Below are 18,925 nucleotides of genomic sequence, written 5' to 3' on the forward strand. Positions count from 1 at the left end.
ATGAAGCGGTTGATGCTATGTCATGGGATGACTTTTCGACCAGATTTCGGGTATAGTTTGCCCAGACGATTGAGGCATAGCAATTGGCGCGAGAGTTTCTGGATCTCCGCCAGACTATTGAGACTGTGGCAGAGATTACTGGAAAGTTTCGGGAGAGGGCTTATTTGGTACCGCGGTATGCAGCAGAAGAGGAAATGAAGACGTTAAGGTATCATGACATACTACGGAATGATATCAGGGAGATCGTGAGTATCTCGGGGTGCGAGACCCGGAATGATATGAATTCTAGAGCCCGAGAACGGGATATTGACTTGGAGCACATTTGGAAGGGGGAACCTGATCAGTTGAATATATTGGAGGCTCTCGGGAAGAGACCCAAGATCTCGTATCAGCTTTTGAGAGGCCAGCGGGGCCGGATTCAGTGCAGCACGTGCGGGAAACTGCACGATGGAGTCTTTCGTTCCAAGGGTTTGAGTAAGTGTAACTATGGGTTTATCCTCTGTCTGTGTTTGATTTATATTTTCAAGAGATGTCATATGCCAATTGCATACCGAGAATTATTAGTGGGTAGTGAAAGGTCATTTCCCTAACTGCAGGTTGGGAGGGTACAATGTCGTCTTGGTTTATGGTCAAGATCGGATCAAGGGTGTTATGTGGAAGGTCTGCGGTCAGGGTTCCGCAGGATGGTTATTCAACATTGTCAGGACTCGATGGTGTTAGTAACCGTTATTGACGGACTGATGGAAGCGCCAAGGGAAGTGGCTCGTTGCTGAGGTATGGGTGGGAGCAGCTGTCTTTTGGTCTTCAAGATTCAAGTGTGGTATCATTTCAAGCATCTAGAGTTATCGGTTTCGCTGGGATTTGGGAAGTGTTCGTATGGTTCTTATAAGTTGTGTGATCTTTTGGGATTGGCTAGTAATAGAGCACTGGTTGGTAAGAGTTGGTTGTCATCGGATCGATCGTTGGAAAGTGAGAAGGATTGGGAATTCTTCAATTTTCATGTATTGTGAAGACTTAGTCGAATCTAAGTGGGGGAGAATCATCCAGGGATTCAGTAGCAGGAATAGTTTTGAAACTGGGATAAATTCCGCATCCTTGTCAGGAAGGAAGACAGCCCAAGCTGTTGTATGGATTGAGGATAGTGTGAGTTGGAAGTTTGGAAAACTTGCCAATAATGAGATCGTGTTCTCGGAATGTTTGATAGCAGGCCTTAGGGAATCAGGTTGGGGATTTCAGTCAGGACATGAGTTCAGCTTGGGATGCTAGGTTGTGTGTATGCTCAACGTTGGATGTGTTCGGATTGGTAATCAGCAATTGAGACAGTGTGGAAAGTGTTGTAAGACTGCGGGATAGCCGTAGCATTCACTAGCAGGCAGATAGTGTGATAGAGTGTTGTAAGTCTGCGGGTGTAGCCGTAGCATTCACAAGGTTGGCAGATAGGGATAGAGTGTTGTAAGTCTGTGGGTGTAGCGGTAGCATTCACAAGGTTGGAAGATAGTGATAGAGTGTTGTAAGTCTGCGGGTGTAGCCGTAGCATTCACAAGGTTGGCAGACAGTGTTAGAGTGTTGTAAGTCTGCGAGTGTAGCTGTAGCATTCACTAGGTTGGTAGATAGCATGAGCGTGTTGCTAGATCGCGGAAGGAACAATAGTACCCATCAGATCGGGTGCAACAGTGAGGGCGTGGAAAATCCACACATTGGTTTACGGATTTCCCCATATGAATTAGACCTGTTTGAGCCAGTGATAAGACCGTAGGAACATCACTACAGTCATGGGATCAAGGAAGTGATGGACCGTTTAAGGTCGTTTGTGATATAAGGCTACCATTGGTCATGTAGCAATCACTTTTACCGTTGGATTTGGATGATGTCAGGATTCGACGTATGGACCCGATTGGTTGGATCAGGAGGTCGTTAGAGCCATAGTGGCAAGATAACTAATGCCAACTATTGAAAGAAAAGGATTTCGTTCGGAAATCATGTGGGGAGACTACGTGGGAGTCCTTTGGCTCTGCAACCGGGCTGGAACCCGGTATTTCAGATGACTAGTGAACGAATTGAGACCAGGGAGGTCTCGGTAGATTTTGGAAGGTAGCCAAGGTGCAGCATCCTGTTTCAGGCAGTTCAGTGCTTCAGACAGTTTCAGTGTCTCAAGCAGTAATGGTATTTTAGGATTTCATGTACGGACGGAGTAACTGATTGATTGGGAAGTGATAAGTCACTCACAGCGGGATTAAATAATCCCAGGATAGTTGATATGACTATGATACGCAGCTCTCGTCCGATTCTAACCGTTGCAGGGATGGACCTCCTACTCGAAGGATTATCTGAGCCTACTGTCAAGTATAAGGGTTCCACAGGGATTCAACAATAATGATTCTATATGGATACACACGAGTGTTTCCTCCAATTCACTCAAACCTTGGCTCTGATACCAACTTGTAACATCCATAAAAATCATGCCAAATTTAAACTTTTTAAAACATTTCCAAACCAATGATTAATACAAAACTTGTTTTCAAAATAGTTCAATGTCAGAGTTTCCCAGAATCACATCATAAAAACATAAGGAGGTATACGATCACGCCTTCGCCTTCCCGCGATCATCAGAAGTACCTAAAACAATAATCGATAAATGTAAGCTCGAAGGCTTAGTGAGTTACCCCAAAAATACCAACGCCATACGATCATAATCATAATCATATAAACAAATACAACATGAATAATAAGCCATCAGTCTGACTGGACCGCCCGCACTGGGCCGTCAGTCTATCTGGACCGCTCTCCGAGCCTTCGGCACGTCTGGACCGCCTCTCAGGGCCTTCAGCCTATTCGGACCACTCGTCGGGCCTAAGACCTAACTATATGCCCTTCCGGGTCTGCAGTCTATCCGATCCGCCCTGGGTATCTTGTCCTATAGCACAAAGCAGGACCTGCCTCAACCCAATCCCCCAAACCAACCAACATGTGCACATAAATATCATACGCTAGCATGCAAGTACAGATAGTTATACAGATATAACAGATCACTAACATGGCAACCATCCTATAACCAGGATACCGATCTAACCGATCAATAACATAGCAACCATCCTATAACCAGGATACTGATCTAACAGATCTCTAACATAGCAACATCCTATAATCAGGATACTGATCTAACAGATCTCTAACATAGCAACATCCTATAAATCAGGATGCTGACCTACCAGATCACTAAGCATATCACCATCCTAACTACCAGGATGTAATCAATAAGCATATCATGCAATAAACCAGGATACAAATCCGATAAGGGCCGACATTGGTGCCTTAGACCCTGTTAATATAGTGATGAGAACTCACCTGGCACTGCTGAAGTCCCACGGATAAAACTCCAGCTGCTGGTTGACAGATTCCCGAACTATCAACATCAAAATGACACCCAATTAGTAATTGGGTTCCAATACATAACCACGAGTCCATACTTGGGGTAAAAGACTACTTTACTCCCAACCTAGCTTGATTCAAGTCCAAGGCCCAACTCACACTCCAATGCCTAAAAGTCAAGTAATGGGCCAAAGCCCAACATATGGTCCAATTTTCCAAATTAGGCCCAGACCTCTACATGGTTTTACCTTAAGGCCCATTCATTTATTCTAGTCCAAACTCTTGGTATTCCAATGGCCCAATATCTCATAATCATCAAGGCCCAATTATGGCCTACCTATGGCCTAATTTTCCAAATTGGGCCCAAGCCTTTCCAATGGGCCTTATCCTAAAGCCCATCTAAATATTCTAATTCATATGCTTGTTCTTGGATGGCCCATCATTAACCCATTCACCAAACCCAAAAGAAAGGTCCAACTCAAGGCCCAAGTAAAATTAGGGTTTTCACATGAAATGACGATTAGGGTTAAATGTTTCTTACTTAACCCATTAAGGACTTAATCCATTAAGTCCAATATTGCCTTAGGTTAATTTGCAAATGATTATTAATTAATATTTTAAGTTAATTAAATAATTCCAGTGCGGGTGCCGATCAATCCCCAAAATTAGGGTTTCATGACATTAGGGTTTTCTAAACCCTAATTAGGGTTTCCAACCCAAATACTAGCCAATTAGTCACATGGTTGGGCTTTTAGGTCAATTAGGGCTTTATTGGGCCCATTAGGGTTAAACAAGTCGGGCACCACCCACTACCACCTCGGGTAGTGGTGGTCAACGGCGGTTCACGGCGGCGGCCACCACCTCGCGGTGGTGGTTATGATTTTTCTAGCTAAAAATATTCAAGCATCCAAAAATAAAAATCACACACATAAAAGCCCACAGCCACCCAAGGTGGCGGCTGGTGGCAGCAGAATGGCGGCGTGAGGTGGCAATCACCACCTCAGGGTGGTGACGGGTTGTTTCCTTTGATTATTCCGGTCGTACAATACAATTTTACAACAACATTCAAATACACACACACAACATAACACACACACACAACCACCCTTGTGGGGGCCGACGACGGTACATGGTGGCAGCCACCACCTCATTGTGGTGGTGGCCTCTCCTTGATTCACAAACACGCAACATACACACGCATCGCTCAATATCCGAAGCAGCCACCCACCTGGTGGTGTACGGCGGCGGCGACGTCTTGGAGTGGCGGGCAGCAGCGGCTATCGGTGGCAGCAACACTCCACGGCCCCATGGAGTGGCGGCGACGATGGCGCATCAACAAAAGGGATGGAGAATAGGAAGGTTCTCGGTCTCCAACCGGGATAACGACAATGACGTCCGCGACCACCCTTCTTGACGGAAACCACGACCGGAGATGATATGCAAAAGAAACGATCACGATGGGCGACGGTGACAGTGGGCATATATGAGTTAACGACTGCGAGACGGAGCGGAGGTAGGAGGAGAAGGCTGCTGCAGCGGGGAATGGAGGTTGCGCCTCCACCGGAACACGACAACAGTGATAGCGACATCCAAGTGGCGGTGATTCTTTGACGGTATTTTCTATCACTGGAAATAGGGACGTGTGAGGCTAATTTCGTCGGCAGCAACGGTCCGCCGGTGGCCTTTGGTTGATTGGAACAGGAAGGGAGTCGGGAGGTGGCGGCTGGACGATGAAAGAAGGAGGTGGCGGCTGGTGTTTAGAAGTAGGGTTAGGGTTAAGAGGGTGGCAAGTTTTTGGTTATATACCCGTCTCATATAAAGATCGCCCCATAATGACGCAAATGGTCCCTCATTCTCTTCTTTTCTTTTAACTTAAGTCAAAATGTTACCAAATGGCCCCTCCTCTAAAAAACCTTCTTCAACTTAGGTCCAAAATTTACTCCTTAACCCCTGCTTCCATAAATCCTTACATATTACGTCCAAATAATACCAAATACCCCCTGACTTTTGAAAATCTTTACAAAATAAATCCCGAAATTACACTTTAACCCCCAAAAACCCGATTTATATCATTTGGCTCCCCGAAATCAACACCCTGCTAATTATTATTTGATTTTAGGATATAATAATATAATATAATAATAAAAATTACCTCTCGGGGTTCCAGGTTTATTATTTAATTATTCTATTTTAAACGGGATGTTACAGTGAAATTTATGAAGAAGTTCACATGAAACAACCAGAAGGTTTTGTTATGCCCGGTAAAGAGCATATGATATGTAAACTGGTAAAATATTTGTATGGGTTGAAACAAGCACCCAAACAATGAAATAAAAAGTTTGATGGGGTTATTTTGTCTTATGGTTTTAAGTTAAACCAATGTGACAAATGTGTTTACAGTAGATTCAATGATGATACTGGTGCAAGAGTGATCATTTGCTTGTGTGAAGATGATAAGCTGATTTTTGGTACTAACCAAGAGCAAGTAGATGAAACAAAGCAATTGTTATCATCTAAGTTTTCCACGAAAGATTTGGGAGAGGCGGATGTAATTCTTGGCACAAGAATTAAAATGGTGAATAAAGGTTTAGTGATGACTCAAAGTCACCATGTTGAGAAAATTCTCAAACAGTTTAGTTTCAGTGATTGTTCTCATGTGAGTCCTCCCATGGATTCAAGAGTGAAGTTAATGCCTAACAATGGCATTCCTATTTCACAATTGGAATATTTAAGGCTATTGGTAGCTTGATGTATGCAATGACAAGTACCAGGCCTAATATTGCTTATGCAGTGGGAAAGTTGAGCAAGTACACTGGTAATCCTAATGCTCAACATCGGCAAGCGGTCAATAGAGTGTTTAAGTATCTCAAGGGAACCATGGATTATGGATTGAGTTACTTAGAAAGTCCTTCAGTCTTAGAATGTCATTCGGATGCAAGTTGGATAACCAACATGGAAGACCATTCCTCAACAACTGGTTGGGTGTTCTTGCTTGGGGGAGGTGCCATTTCATGGGCTTCCAAAAAGCAATCTTGTATTATAAACTCGATAATGGAATCTGAGTTTGTTGCGTTAGCTGCTGCTGGTAAAGAAGCAAAATGGATAAGGAATTTAGTCTATGAGATTCCTTTGTGGTGAAAGCCAATAACACCTATATATATCCTTTGTGATCATGCAACCGCTCTAGCTAAGGCTTACGACCAGGTTTATAATGGAAAGTCTAGACACTTAGGTGTTAGACATAGTATGATTAGAGAATTAATCATAAAATGGTGTGATTTCGGTAGAGTTTGTGAAATTGCAACAAAATTTGGCAGATCACTTGACTAAAGGTCTGACAAGAGCCTTAGTGCACAAGTCTGTTATAGGGATGAGATTCAAGTCCATTTAATTCTATAATGGTGAGACACCCAATTCCCTTCTAATATGACATTAGGAGTTGAATTCAATGTGGAAAGCTCACACTTATAGATTGGAACACATGAAGTATACATCCCTGGTGTGTGTTCGGTTCTGCAAGTTGGCCAGGCTGAAGTATAACTTCTTAATAATTCCTTTGATATAATGTATATGCATATACATGAAATACAGGAATTACCTATGTGATTGTGAAGTGTAGCCGCATTTCAAAAAGTTGGGAACTTGGCCTTGATACAATCATGAGAGGATTAGGACACACGACTTTATAATAGTGTCCAATTGTATTTCACTAGAATGTTCAATAAACTAGTATGTATTTTACTTTCATGTATTCAGTTGGGTTGAAGGGTTCAATTCTTAGAACACCTGATTCTCAAGTATTTAAATTGTTTGATACTAAAATGGGAATTTAATCGTTTCAATATTTTCATTTATGTATTGGTTTGGTTTGTTTAGATAATTTTATGTTAGTTAATGGGTTACACTAAAATAAGAGAGGATTGTTGGTAATTTTAGTGTCACCTGACATTTTGTGTAATTGGAACTACATGTGAGCAAAGAGGCTTATCGTTTGTACTCTATATTATATGTTTGGTGAATGCGAAGTGCATGCATATATAAGATCGAGTTATAAGCCGGTACGACATAATTAGTTACACTATGGAAAATCCGAATTCTAGTAGGTAATTATGGTAAAACTGACAAATCTTGTCAATTTTGATAACCGTTGATTATATCATTAATTTCGAGATTTGTAGTAATTATGGTAAAACTGACAAATCTCATCAATTTTGGTAACCATTGATTATTTCATTAATCCCAAGATATGTAATAATTATGGTAAAATTGACAAATCTCGTTAATTTTGGTAACCATTGATTATGTCATTAATTTCGAGATTTGTATAACTAATTTAGAGGATTTACCCTAATCAGTCAAGGATAAATACAGCTCATTTATTGAGCCGCAGATAGACCCTTCTCAACTCTTCTTCTTCTATACGAACTCAAAACTCTCTGACGATTTAGATTGTGTTTATGTGCCTAGATACACAAGTGTCCTCTTGAATTATCTTAGACTGGATATCCTATAAGCCAGACATAGGGTGAAAATAACGATCCAAGAGAAATTCGGTTCTCCACCATCATCCTATTCAAATATCCTCCAACAATCCTTCCTCTGGTTGCTCAAGTCCAACTAGGTTTATTCAAGAAGCCTTCTGATCGATTTCATTTGGTCTCTCTCCAGAGGTGTTATTGTTTTGTGTTCTTGATGTAAGAAGTCAATGGGTAAGACACTATTAGAGGGTTATGGTTTGAATGCATCTTCACTAGTTTTCATTACAAGGTAATTCTAAACTTTTCCTGTGGGTTAATAAAATTTGTTTTTAATACGTGAATAAAATCATCAGGCTTGATTATGGTGCTTGATCTATTTTTGTTTCCCCTATTTGTATTAATTATGTTATTGTAAATTAACATAACAACCCAACAAAAAAAATACGAAAAAAAAAAAACATTTATACCTTAAATAGGGGTCCACAACATGCCCAATTGCCCATTATATCATTTTCTCAACCCATGAACATATTTTCAATCAACGATATGATACGACATTTTTTATGTGGAAAAATAATATTTTGTTTGTCAAAAAACATAATTTTTTTACAGATAAATGAACATTTTTATAGGCATTTATTTATAAAATTTGGGGCTATTTTGGTTCATCACCTATTTTTTTTATTAAATATTGGATAATGATTAATGAAATTGGTGTGATTTGTTTTTTATAAAAGATAATTACAAATTATATTTATTTAACGAAAAATTAGTCTGTGTTGGATTTTTTATGGAGTGTGAAAATTTGTGGGATTGGATCCTGTAGTTAGTTGGGATAGAGAGAAATTAATTTTGTTTAATTGAAAAGTTGGGTTGGATCGGTTTCATATCCAATTAAGTACAGTGGCAAAATTGTAAATTGAAAATCCTCTGCTACTTTCCTGCAGAAGCTGAAGACGTTTTCTGATTTCCGGCCTCTTCCTCCGCTTCCCTCGTTTTCTATCGTCGGAGAACCTTTTCCACGCCGTAGAATCTTCACTCCAGATGAAGAAATAATCGATGCATGTACGATCGTCTAAACCCCTAATTTGACAATTCCAGGTTTGCATCTCATCGTCGAAGTTTGATATATATGCCCTAGCTTTCTGGATGTTATCAACCATCTTTCTATAATTTTAATGGAGCTTAAATTAGTTCTTCATTACATGTATTTACTGGATTTCGTGCCTCTTCGAAGGACTTATACTTCACATGTGTAAGTCACTTGGTTTTTTCGCTCATTTCAGTGGTACCTAGTTGGAGCAAGTTGTATCATGTATGTTAGGTTTTCGGTATTTATGTACTGCATTTTTGGGTTGTGCATTGTCTCTAACTCTGCATACAATATTGGGGATTTTAATCAATGAGTATCACACCATTCTGTTTACACATTCACCGGATTCTTAATAAACTAATAGTTAGAAGCGTAGAGAAAGGTTACCGATGATGCTTCTACTATGCTGTAACTTCCTGTTTGCTCGTGCAACTCATGTACTAGATTTTGCGCGTATTTGTTGTTTATAATCGTATTGATGGATCTTTGCATCTGCAGTTGCCACAATGGCAAAGGAAGATGGAAATACAAAGTCAAAGAGGAAAGATGCATCTTCTGCTTCACTCTCAGGATCAGCTGATGCCTCTGGTTTAAGAAAATCAGGCAGAGAAACACCATCAAAGAAACAAGCAACAGCAAGTCCTTTGTCTAATGCTCGTAGGTCTGAACGAATTGAGAACCACGCAACACCAAGCTCTTCTCCAATCAAGAAGAAACAAGATAAAATTGAAGAACAGATGGGGCCAAGTCCTTTGAGGAGGTCTGATAGAAGTAAGAAACAAGTTTCACCAGATTCTTCAGGATCAAAGAAGTTAACTGAGGTGACTGCTTCACAAAACATCAAGAAGAAAGAGATAATTGCAAGGAGTTCAAAAGAAGATCAAGATGCAGAGGATGTTAGTGTAGATAACAAAAATGAAAGACAGGATCCAGATGTGGGTGGTAGGAAAAGGAAGAGGATGACTGTTCGTGGTTATAAAGCTTTGTTCAAACCTCAGCGTTTAAGAATTGAAGCAGGTGCATAAGTTTATTCATCTTTTTTTTTTTGTTTTATCATGCTAACCTTGTTGTCATTAGTAGCTATCCACAGTTTCTTTCTTTAGATGACAATTTGATTACTTATATATCTCTTTATACAATCTCCCAAATTTCCAAAGACCCAAAACTTGTTTTGATCTATCTATTAATAGTAATTACACTCTAATGCCAAATGGACCACACCCTTAATTTACTATAGGGCTTATGAGATTCTGAATGAATTGGTCTGACACCTTTTTCTTCATTGGCATACAGAAGATGGCCAGGATTCAGATGTGCAACACACGCCAGCTGAAAGTGGTAGGACTACTGAAAGTGGGAATGGGGGAAAACAAGTTGGTGGCAAATGCTCACAAGATAATAATGGAAAAATGTCAACACAATATATTGATGTTGATGCTTGTGAAGATAGTGATAACCAAATCTCCCCCAAATCACCATCATCTGGGTGCAAGAAGCATGGTGATGATGAAACTTCCCTTGCATGCTCAAAAGAGCAAAGGTATGAGTACTTATCACATTCGCCCCTTTCCTTTTTGGGTTAGAATATGTGCTGAATTCATGTATTCTATTAGATTCTTTTTCACGTATAAAACCGAGTGTTTAACATCTGTGCATTAGTTATCTGGTCATTCCATTGAGGTCTTGGAAATTCATAGAGCTATCCTGTATACTGCTGATTAGCGCTATTATTTTTATTCCCTTTTTCAATATAGAGATAACGGAATACGAGTCTATTATGCCTACATTAGCTAGTGAAGGGTAATTTTGGTATTTTGATCTAACCAAGTCTATGTATAGAGGGAATGGGGATTGAGTTGGGCATGCTTATTATCATTGTGAAAGTGAAGGAGGGCAAAATAGGGTATTGGAGTGGTTTAGGACTTTAGGTCCTACTTTTCTTATTACTTTCAGCTTCTATTGCTTTATTTTGCAAGTATTTTCTCTGCTTTCTGCTTTATTTTGCAAGTATTTGCTTTCGCATGGGAAACCAAAAGCCATGTTCAATGCTTTTAGTAAAAGTTTAAGCTTTAGGGAATAACATTTATAGCTTTTAGGTTGTTTTAATTTTTTAGGAAGGTGAAGAGTCTAGTATTTATTGTACTTTAAGTGGCTTTACTATTTAGGAAGTTGAAAAGTCTAGTCTTTATGACTTTTAAAATGTTTTTACTTCAGGGAAGTTGAAGAGTCTAATCTTAATGGATTTCTTAATTGTTAAGTCATTTATCTTTTACTAACCTATTAAAGGAGAGAGAGACCATGTAATGACAAAAAACATGAATCTAGTCAGTTTCCTTATCACTCTTTAATCCTGATTCTAGACCAAAAGATTTTTACATCATTCATGGTGACTTTGTATTTATATAATCGGTTGGTGATCTTCAATTCTTTTCCTTCTCCAATCCTTTCTTTCCTTCAAATTCATTCCATAAATGATAAAACCAAATGCATTCAAGAAAGTGATGTTAGTTACTCTTATGATGCAGGATCAACAATGATTCAAAGAATCAACAGGAACTTGAGTCTCATGACAAGACATGTGACAAAGATTTACAAGGGACCTCTACTTCCAAGGTCAGTGAATAATACTACAATGTTGATTTCATGTATTGGCTGTAAACTTCTTATCTTAATGGTTGTACTAGGTTAGAAAGACATGCCAAGAAGCTGGTGTTATGGAGGATACAGAAAACAATAATGCAAAGTTTGTAGAATTTTGGGTTCCTGTTCAGATATCAAACTTGCAGCTTGAACAGTATTGTTCTACTCTACTTTCTGATGCAATGGCTCTTCGTTCAGGCTCAAAAAGTGATAGTGTTGAGGCTCTTCATAACATTCTTAAATCCAACCGCAAGGTATTCTTTCATTAATTCAATATTTTTATTTCTGTCACTTACATTATGCCTTTTATCTGATATGATATAATGTAAGACTTATGAACTTTATAGAAAACAATGTGGAATAATGATTTCACCATCTTCCTGCACATTTAAGATTGTGACACTTGTCGTATTTAATAGAATTAATAATTTTTTTATTACACTTATCATCATCTAAAAGTGGTAGGAGGATGAAGAAAAAGTAGGAGGATATTTTATTTCTCTATCTTTATAAGTATATAATTGATGTCATTTTACTTGAACCATATTCATTTAAAACTTATCTTTTAACTACTACATTAAACTCCTTTATTATTCTAAATTTATATGCCAACTCTTGAATTTTCACCCTAATATACATAGTTTATTTATTTAAATTGTGTGTACAACAGTATATTTTTAATGTTACCACTTTATAATATTTTAATTTGTTAGTTTAAATATGGTGTTAAATTCAAAACATAAGTCAAAATATTAAATAAAGTTGAAAATAATTGTCCAAAGACTATTTTTTTTTTTTTAAAATAGTTATTTTTTTTAATATAACATTTTAAATGTAAAACCTAAATCGAAATGCCAAATTCACAAAATGCTGACCAAAAACTATATATATATTTTTTAAAATAGTTATTTTTTTTAATATAACATTTTAAATGTAAAACCTAAATCGAAATGCCAAATTCACAAAATGCTGACCAAAAACTATATATTTTTTTTATAATGAAAATATACAGTGAATTAGTTTTTTTAATTAATTAAAAATTATAGTAACTATTTATACATGACATAAATTAAAAATTATATTAAGTTACCTACTAACCTTGAAAACAATAAGTGATACCAATTTTTTACTTTATTTTATTTATAATAACGAAAATTTACAAAGAATTAGTTTTTAATTAATCAAAAATCATAATAGTTGTAACTTGTAAGTAAAAAGAATTAAAAAACATAAGTTACCTTGAAAAAAATAAATGATATTTAAAATAATAATCATGATCAAGACAAAAAAAAAGACCAAATAAATTGTTTTTAAATTATATAACCATTACAATAGTTTAGCATCTATCTTTTAGTTAACCCGTATGAGAATTTTTCTATCTAGATATTGTGTGTGCCAATGAATAAAGTTTTAAAATTCTTTTGATTATCATATGAATGTATTTAATGAATCTTATTTTTCATGTTGAAGTGTTGTAATCACCCATACACAGCAGATAAAGATCTTCAAAAATCAATTACAAAGGATCAACCAACTATGATTTATGACATTGGTCTTAAAGCAAGTGGCAAACTTCACTTTCTTGACCTAATTCTCCCCGAGGTCAAAAAACGCCAACTAAGAGTTGTCATCCTTTTTCAGGTACAAATTAAATAATTTCACTTATTATTAATATAAAAAAAAATATTGACATTTATATTTTCTTCCAACAAACAGCCTATAGTTCCTGAAAGAGTTACCACTGAAAGCAATACTCCTCCCGTTACACTTGGCGACATTTTGGACGATTTTGTCCATCAAAGATTTGGTGAAGACTCTTACGAACGTGTGGACGGGGCCCGCATGGCTCAAAAATCAAAACAAGCAGCTTTTAACAGCTTCAACAATAATCCAAATAAATTCATCTTTTTACTAGAACGCTCCAATCAACCAAGCATCAAATTATCATCAGTTGACATTGTAATCATATTCGATAGTGATCTCAATCCAGCAAACGATATTCGAAAATTATCAATCGATTCAGATTCACAACAAAAACAGATAATGATTTTTCGTTTGTATTCCAAGAACACACTCGAAGAAAAGATTTTAAAACTCGCTCAACAGAATGTTGCTGTTGATAGTAAGCGGAGTAGGTTGACTTGTGATGCTTTGTTAATGTGGGGAGCCAAAGATTTGTTTAAAAACTTGGAGAAGTTTCATGGTGAATCTGGAAAGGATATTTCATCTCAAGGAAACTTGTTGAAGGATGTAATGGAGGAGTTTTTGTATATAATTTCCAACAAAGGTAAAAATAAGGATGGAGAAAAGTCAATGATCACCAAAGTTCAAACCTGTGGGTATTATGGGAATAGAAATATGCCCTATGGTGATATTAAAAATCAGCTGCCTGATGGAGAACAGCCACATATTTTTTGGAGAAATTTATTAGAGGGAAAATACCCTCAATGGAAATTTGTACATGTGTCAACTTCAAGACAAAGGAAAAGAACACAATATTATGGTGAAACATCGGACACAATTGCCCCTGTTGCTGATGCTGTAAAGAAGCGGAAGAAGTCTCCTGCTTCAAGGCCTGTAGAATGGGGGACTGGAGGGGCATATGAAGGTAAAATTAACAATTTTTTTTTTTTTAAATTTATGTGCATTGAGTTTTATAATAAATAATTCAGATCTTGTTTCAGGTGGCAATAACGAGTCTCAATCATCTCCTGAGCTTCTACATCCCACTGTGCATGAGCTTTGTAAAATCCTAAAGTTTCCGGTATGTTACTTTTTGACAATAATACAAATGTAACATTTTTAATTATTTTTTCTTGGCTTAAAAAATAAAAATACAGGAGGATGTCAAGAACAAAGTGGATGGATTTCTCGATTTTGTTCTCAAGAATTATAATGTCAGTAGGGAGGATACAACTACTCTACAGGCATTCATGATATCATTGGTATGAAATTTTTTTAAAGCCCTAATTTTTGACATTATTAATGTATTTAATTTTAATGATGTCATTCATCATTTCAGTGTTGGATTGGGGCTTCTCTTGCAAAACATAAAATTGATAGAAAAGAGTCTTTTGACCTTGCAAAAAAGCAATTGAATTTTGATTGTAAGGAAGAACAGGTGAATTCTGTTCACTTGAAGCTTGAAGAAGCTAAAGAGGATTTCTTAAACCAAACAGAAACACAAGAGAAACATGTTGAAATAAAAGATTTAAAATCGCCACCTCAAGCTATCTGCACAGAGTCAAAGTCAACCGACCAGAAAACGTCAACTGAAAGTCAACAGAATCAAAATGTTGAAGTATCAGTTGCAGAAAATTTAGAATCTACCGAAAAGCTAAGTGAAGAGATGGAGGAGTTTAATAGGGAATGGAATGACAGAAGGGCATGTTTGGAAAATGAGTACAAAGTGGAGAAAGCTATTATTCGTACTGTGCATAAGAACCCTTCCAAAAGAACAGAGAAGTTAAGATTATTAGACAAAGAATTTGCGAAAAAAATTGAAGAACATGAAAGAGATAAAGATATTCACCTCAAAGAGCTCAAGTCAACACTCCTTGCTGCTGACGTGGATGCTGATGTGGCAGCTAAACCTGAAACATCAGTTTCTGTTGGGAATCCGGGTGATAAAATGACTGAAGCGCCCTTGGAATTGGATGGCGGTAGGGTTCAGGATCAATCCAAAGAAAGGGGTAGTTTGGGCATAGGTGATGACATCGAGTCAACAGGTTCGCATACCTCGGAAAAACAAATGGTTGATGCAACGGTGTTGTCGTCAAGTGTAGTAGAAGCAGAAGTAGAAGTAGAAGTAGAAGTAGAAGTTCCGCCATGTCAGCATGAGACTGTTGATGATGTGGCGGGGGTAGTAAATGAAGAAATTCCAGCTCAGGAAGGTGATGGAATTGGCAATGATGTTGAATTAGTGGAAGCTGATTTGAACCAAGAGAAGAATAGTAACGGAGATGGTAATGGTGCTGAGGTGGCGGATCGTGTTGATGACACTGGTGAAACGGGAGTGCCAGGTGGCGATGAAATCCGAGAACATGAAGAAGATAGGACCCAAAAACATGATGAATCACATGCTGTTGAGGACCAAGAACAGAATGATTCGTGTGGTTCCAGTAGCAGCAATCAACTGTCTGCAGGTGTACCACATGACGATACACCCTCAGTTCAGTTGGTTGCTTCTCAACCTCCGGATCCTCCAATGCCAACAATTTTGGTAAGTTAATCACATCATCAAGTCTTTCAAATTCAACTTTAGACAGAAGGGTAAAATGGTCAATTTTTTTTTTTTTCTAAAAAACAAAAACTTTGTTTGGTTTTGTCAGGAAACTGAAAACGAGTCTCTTCTAGAACAACTGTTAGACCTTGGAATTCAAGAGAAAGAAGCGCAAGGTGATCCTAATTCATCTGCCCAGATCAATTCAGAAGAGCAGCCTCATGATGATCCAATGGCTGAGAATCAAACCGATACGCAGCCAGCCAATGAAACCACTTGTGAGAATGACGTAAACGCCCCTGATACAGTAAATGACCAACAAACTGGGCAACAAGAACAAGTACAAGTTTCTACACAGAATTCAAACCCACCAGAAATCACAAATCAGAACACATCACAGCCTATAATAAACCTGTTTGATCTTCCTAACCAAGTGGCTCCACGGATACCAAATCAGGGTGATCCACTTCAAGCTGAACTGGAGCGGTTATTTGCCCATAGAGATAATGTTACAAAGTTTTATGAAGAAACGGTTAGTCTATAATTTTAATTTATAATTTTTTTTTTTTTTTGTGTTTCATGTTTGTGGGTGTGTATACATGCAGAAACAAAGGATGAAATCTGAATGTGATAAGGAAATAGCTGATATGATTGCTCAAATAACTCTAAAATATGAAGCAAAGTTTAAAGGAGCAGAAGAAGCCTTTCAGTTAAGAAAGAAGGAACTTAATATAACGGTTAACAGAGTTGTTATGAATAGAATTTTAGCCGAGGCTTTCAGGGCCAAGTGTCAAGATATCAATCATTCTGGGCTAGGAATGCCGAAAGGTATGCCTATGCCCTCATAATCATATAAGTTTTTTTTTTCCATATTTACCCTTTTGTTTTTTTTGCAGTGTCTCAAGCTGGATTAATGCAACAACTCCATAGATTCTCAGTAAGACCTTCCGTTGGTGTTGTTTCATCTTCACCTGGTCAATCATCTGGACGACAGCAGACACCACCACCACCACCGCCACCGCCGCCACCATCATCACTGCCGCCTCCTCCACCACCGCCACCGCCACTTCAAATAGTTCACCAACCGGCAGCTCTTTTCTCCAACACAGTAATCAGACCACCACCACCTACCATCAACCCAGTGACCCCGGTTAGCAGACCACCACCTAACATCAACCCAAACACTAGACCGCCGCCTACAATCACCCCAGTCACCCCCACCACCGCCACCAGACCACCACCCAACATCACCCCCATCACCCCATCAGCAGGAAGTCTACGTGGCTCGGCCCCACATCTTCGTCCTTTAGTAAACAGTGATATTCGTTCCCCGGCCCCACATATTCGACCTTTGGTAAACAGTGATATCCGAGCCCCGGCCCCACATCTTCGACCTTATAAACCTTCCACGTCAGCATCTCCTGAATTGACACCCTATCGGAGGATGGTGCCGGTGCCAGTGCCAGATCAGCATGTAACAACCCCCCCAAATACCCGACCGCCACTCCCACCGCTACCTCCGGAAGCTTCTTATGTTCCACCGCCACCACCACCAAGTGGAGGAGGGGCTCAGTATAACTTAGTGGACCTAACTGATATCTTTCCGGAGGATAATGAGAAACCACCACCACCACCACCACCACCAAGTGGAGGAGTGGGTCATGACCTGGTTTGCTTGTCGGATGATGACTAGACTAACTATATTTATATATATCTTTTGTAAAGAATGTGCGTATAGTTGTAATGGGCAATGGCCAATTCTATTCCAGAGGAGTTCAAATCAAATGTTGTAATTTTTTTTTTTTGAAATTTTGTTTTGGCCCCTTGCTTGAGCTTGTTAACCACGGGTTCTTTGTTGACTTTAATGGTTTTCTAGTTATTGGACGTTGATATTTGAGAGGAAAACTATGATGACCTTTGAGAATTGTTCAAATGTTAAGAGTGCTACATGGAACTTATGGTAGGATTACGAAACGAATGCTGGTTTTATGGTGTGATTACAAGGTTATGTTATGTCATTTAACTTTATTTTGATATCGTTTAACTCCTTTTTCAGTTAAATATTCATCAACAATATACCAAAAAAAAAAACCCTTTTTATAATTGAATTTGTAAATGGTAAAAATCGATGTTAAAATAAAAAATTTCATCATATACAATTTCGATAATAATTATTTTTTTGGTTAAAATGAGTTAATGGAGGTCAAGATGATAGGTGAATAGATCGAAGTTTTATCTGAATGATATAAGTAACAAAATTTGAGATATAACGTTTGTAATAAACAAATAAATTACTTTATATTATTTTGGAACATGTTTTCTAAATAAAATGATGCATGATAAGGTTTGTTGGGCATTCACCAGTCTAAAAATAAGGATAAAAAACAAAAAGTAAATAAATAAATCAGATCGGAAAAATAAGAATGAAGAATAATAAAAAAAAAAAAAACAAATCGAAAGAAAGACACATTAATTTAAAAACTAAGACATGTAAGCTATTTTTAACGAACATATGTTTTTATGTCTTTTGTCTTTAGAAAGAAATTGTAAAAAACAATTTTTTTCACATACATCTGTCCATCTCCAAACATAAATACTGATTTTTTTAACAACCTTAGTACTCAAACTAAATGTAACTTCAACCACTCTTGTAAACACGATAAAGCTGCAGGGCTCTATTACTCGTGGAGAGTGAGTAGTGCATCTCTACAAAGTTACATGGCCACCGTCGTCTTGGCTTATTAGGCTGGAGGGAGTGGTGTCACTGAAACCGCACTCCCTTCTATGCCACGTAGATGCCAACTCATATTTTTTCTTATTTCATCAATTTGAAACCGTAATGTGGGAGTGAGAAAATAGTTAGGAGAGAGAAAAGAAAAGAAAAAAAGAAAGAAAGATGATTGGTTGAGAGAGGAGAGAAAGAGCAAGTAAAAGAGGAGAGAGAAAAAGAAGAGTGCACCCTTGGAAGGCCGCAGTGCGGCCTAGACCGCACCTGGACCGCACCCAGGGGGCGGTGTGCGTGATGATGTGGCGGGTGGAGTGCGGCCTAGACCGCACCCACTCCCTCTGGTCTTATGAATACCTTGATTGGTTGTCACCATACTTACTTCTTTTAAAAAACGT

At 38.1% G+C, this 18,925-nt stretch overlaps 1 protein-coding gene and 1 pseudogene across 4 annotated transcripts; both read left to right on the plus strand.

Annotated features, from left to right (window-relative positions):
- The first annotated feature begins 6,126 nt into the window (after positions 1-6,126).
- Positions 6,127-6,507, plus strand: LOC145119768 (secreted RxLR effector protein 161 pseudogene; annotated as a pseudogene).
- A 2,232-nt stretch (positions 6,508-8,739) lies between these two features.
- LOC145157276 (uncharacterized) lies at positions 8,740-17,776 on the plus strand. Of its 4 annotated transcripts, none has more exons than XM_079076339.1 (13): positions 8,740-8,948; positions 9,439-9,957; positions 10,234-10,480; positions 11,466-11,553; positions 11,625-11,834; positions 13,051-13,221; positions 13,297-14,188; positions 14,253-14,344; positions 14,421-14,525; positions 14,603-15,802; positions 15,912-16,334; positions 16,408-16,630; positions 16,699-17,776. In XM_079076339.1, the coding sequence occupies exons 2-13, from the start codon at positions 9,447-9,449 to the stop codon at positions 17,493-17,495; spliced, it is 4,959 nt and encodes a 1,652-aa protein (XP_078932465.1). In that variant the 5' UTR covers positions 8,740-8,948; positions 9,439-9,446; the 3' UTR covers positions 17,496-17,776. The 4 variants fall into 4 exon arrangements, with proteins under 4 accessions (XP_078932465.1, XP_078932477.1, XP_078932474.1 ...); XM_079076351.1 differs by having other exon boundaries at positions 14,265-14,344; XM_079076348.1 differs by having other exon boundaries at positions 10,237-10,480.
- Positions 17,777-18,925: the final 1,149 nt, after the last annotated feature.

Source organism: Lactuca virosa, chromosome 1 (assembly GCF_052849685.1).
Source record: "Lactuca virosa cultivar CGN04683 chromosome 1, Lactuca_virosa_CGN04683_v6, whole genome shotgun sequence".
NCBI lineage: Eukaryota > Viridiplantae > Streptophyta > Magnoliopsida > Asterales > Asteraceae > Lactuca > Lactuca virosa.